This window comes from Bubalus kerabau, chromosome 18 (assembly GCF_029407905.1).
Source record: "Bubalus kerabau isolate K-KA32 ecotype Philippines breed swamp buffalo chromosome 18, PCC_UOA_SB_1v2, whole genome shotgun sequence".
Classification (NCBI taxonomy): Eukaryota; Metazoa; Chordata; class Mammalia; order Artiodactyla; family Bovidae; genus Bubalus; species Bubalus kerabau.
Window position 1 is genome coordinate 10,238,640 of NC_073641.1, and position 2,724 is coordinate 10,241,363.

A 2,724-nucleotide genomic window follows, 5' to 3' on the forward strand; every position below is an offset into this window, starting at 1 on the left:
GTACCTCTGAGGGATCCCATTGAAATCGTTGCCAGAATCAGAATCCTGTAGTTGCCAGTTAGGAGTCATCTCATCTATTCAGTAGTTTCTATTAGCACTGGCGGGAGTCTTTAATACCTAGGCTTTGGGAGCCATAAAAGGAGAAATTAGAAATGACCAAACTTTCATATGGATTGAGTCTGTAAATTGTTTACTATACAATTAACCTTAGCATAATCATATAGATCAGGCTGATGTTACTAGAGTGTGTGGTTCTGGAAATACAGCTAATCCTGATGGATTGTAGGACTGTCAAAAGAGTCACCTCCAGCTTTCTCGCTCCCCGGCCATCTTGGCGGCTGCTCTTGGTTGGGGGCGTCCTGAATCTAAGGCAGGAAGATGGTGGCTGCAAAGAAGATGAAAAAGTCACTGGAGTCGATCAACTCTAGGCTGCAGCTGGTTATGAAAAGTGGAAAGTACGTGCTGGGGTACAAACAGACTCTGAAAAGGATCAGACAAGGCAAAGCGAAACTGGTCATCCTCGCCAACAACTGCCCAGCCTTGAGGAAATCTGAAATAGAGTATTATGCCATGTTGGCCAAAACTGGTGTCCATCACTACAGTGGCAATAATATTGAATTGGGCACAGCATGTGGAAAATACTACAGAGTATGCACACTGGCTATCATTGATCCAGGTGATTCTGATATTATTAGAAGCATGCCAGAACAGACTGGTGAAAAGTAAATCATGTACAATTTTTCTTTAATAAAACTGGCCAGAGCTTGTTTTAAAAACAAAACAAAACAAACAACAACAAAAAACAGTCACCTCCTCTCCTGACTCTACCCTACCCCCGCAGTTGTCCCTGGGAGATTAAATGTCCTTTTCGCAGGCAGGCTTGGCCATGTGACTCAGTTTGGTCAGCAAAATGTGAGTCGAAAATGGTAGCACCTCTTGGAGCAGAAGCTTCAAAAGCCAAAGTGTGGTTCTGGCCTCTCTCTGCCTTCTGCCATGTGAGCAGCATGTCCCAGCTAGAAACTGCTCCTTTAATATGGACTTAAGTGGGGAAGAACAGGGGCCTAGCTGCAGCAGAGCCTGAAGCAGACAACTTCAGGAGTGAGGGAGAAACCCTGTGGACTGCTTAAGTCCCCAAGACCGCCTAGTTTTCTGCTGCTGCTGCTGCGTCGCACCAGTCGTGTCCGACTCTGTGAGACCCCATAGACGGTAGCCCACCAGGCTCCTCTGTCCTGCAGCCTAACCCAGCAAAACCAGACACTAATACAGCTCCTCATTAGTACTGTATTAGCAAAATACTAAGCCAGGCATGACTAAAGGAAATGTCTTCGTTCTGACTCTTTCTGGAATTTTCTTTGGTCATCTGAATTCTTTGTGTTCCACACCATTGTGTGTTTCCTTTTCGTAGCTTACTTAACATACTTAGCATGCAGAAAATTATAAGTGTTCAAAGTTCAGAATTGAAATATCTAAACTTCATCAGCTGTCTTTCCATGAGTTATTTTTTTTATTGAAGTGTGGCGGTGGTGGTGGTTTATTGAAGTGTAGTTGATTTATTATGTTGTGTTAGTTTCAGGTGTACAGCACAGTGATTCAACTACACACACACACACACACACACACATATTCTTCTTCACATTCTTTTCCCTTATAAATTATTACAAACTACTGAGTAGAATTCCCGTGTGCTATACAGTAGGTCCTTGTTATCTATTTTACATATATTAGTGTGTACATGTTAATGCCAAACTCCTAATTTATCCCTCCCCTAAGGCATTCTTAATTGCATACAACCCAGGAAGCTCCCTCTACTTCCGATATGCTTTGCAGAGTGGCCTTCCTCCAATTCCTGATGAACAGGACCACAGTCTATTGGTGTGGCATTGCAGCTTCTTGTCCACCTTTGTGTTCCTAATGCTGTGATCTGAATTAGTGTCTCCATGGCTATGGCAGTGAGATACAGTGTTTATTTGCCTCTATTTGGTGGTGAGAATGAAAACAAAGTCCACTTGAGACCATGCTTTTAGACCTCCAATATGGGCTCCCTACTAGTTCCTGTATAACATTATCAAATATCTCTGTGGAAACTGGGCTTTTATTGTTTGACCTCTTCGTGTTCCCATTGAGTTAAGCTAGTGTCCTTCTGCCCCTGTCAGAACACACTTGTAAGTACAGATGGCTGGGAGAGAAAGGGATGAGTGGCCGCTCGCTTGCTGAGAGTTTCCCAGAAAGTCATAGCCCACCTTTGCTCCGGGGCTACTGTTGGTGATGACCTACTTTTTAAAAAAATTGAAATGTTTTGTAGTTGATTTATAGTGTTGTATTAATTTCTTCTGTACAGCAAAAGTGATTCAATTATATATATACACATCCTTTTTCATATTCTTTTCCATTATCGCTTATCTCATGATACTGAATATAGTTCCCTGTGCCATACAGGAGGACCTTGTTGTTTATCCACTCTATATATGATAGTTTGCATCTGCTAACCCCAAATTTCCAGTCCATCCCTTCCCACCCTCTTCCCCCTTGGCAACCCCCATTTCTGTTTCATAGATATGTTCATTTGTGTTGTGTTGTAAATCCCACACATAAGTGATATCACATGGTTTTTGTCTTTCTCCTTCTGACTTCACACAGTATGATAATCTCTAGTTGCATCGATGTTGCTGCAAATGGCATCATTCTGTTCTTTTTTATGGCTGAGTGATATTCCATTGTAGATAT

The 2,724-nt window shown here is 42.3% G+C and overlaps 1 protein-coding gene across 1 annotated transcript; it reads left to right on the plus strand.

Moving 5' to 3' along the window:
- The first annotated feature begins 315 nt into the window (after positions 1–315).
- On the plus strand, positions 316–784 carry LOC129632889 (60S ribosomal protein L30-like). Its single transcript, XM_055554633.1, has one exon. It carries the CDS (start codon positions 379–381, stop codon positions 724–726), a length of 348 nt encoding a protein of 115 aa, XP_055410608.1. The 5' UTR covers positions 316–378; the 3' UTR covers positions 727–784.
- Positions 785–2,724: the final 1,940 nt, after the last annotated feature.

Excerpts from the sequence above, each read along its gene's own strand:
- LOC129632889 (XM_055554633.1), top strand. The coding sequence starts at position 379 with ATGGTGGCTGCAAAGAAGATGAAAAAGTCACTGGAGTCGATCAACTCT.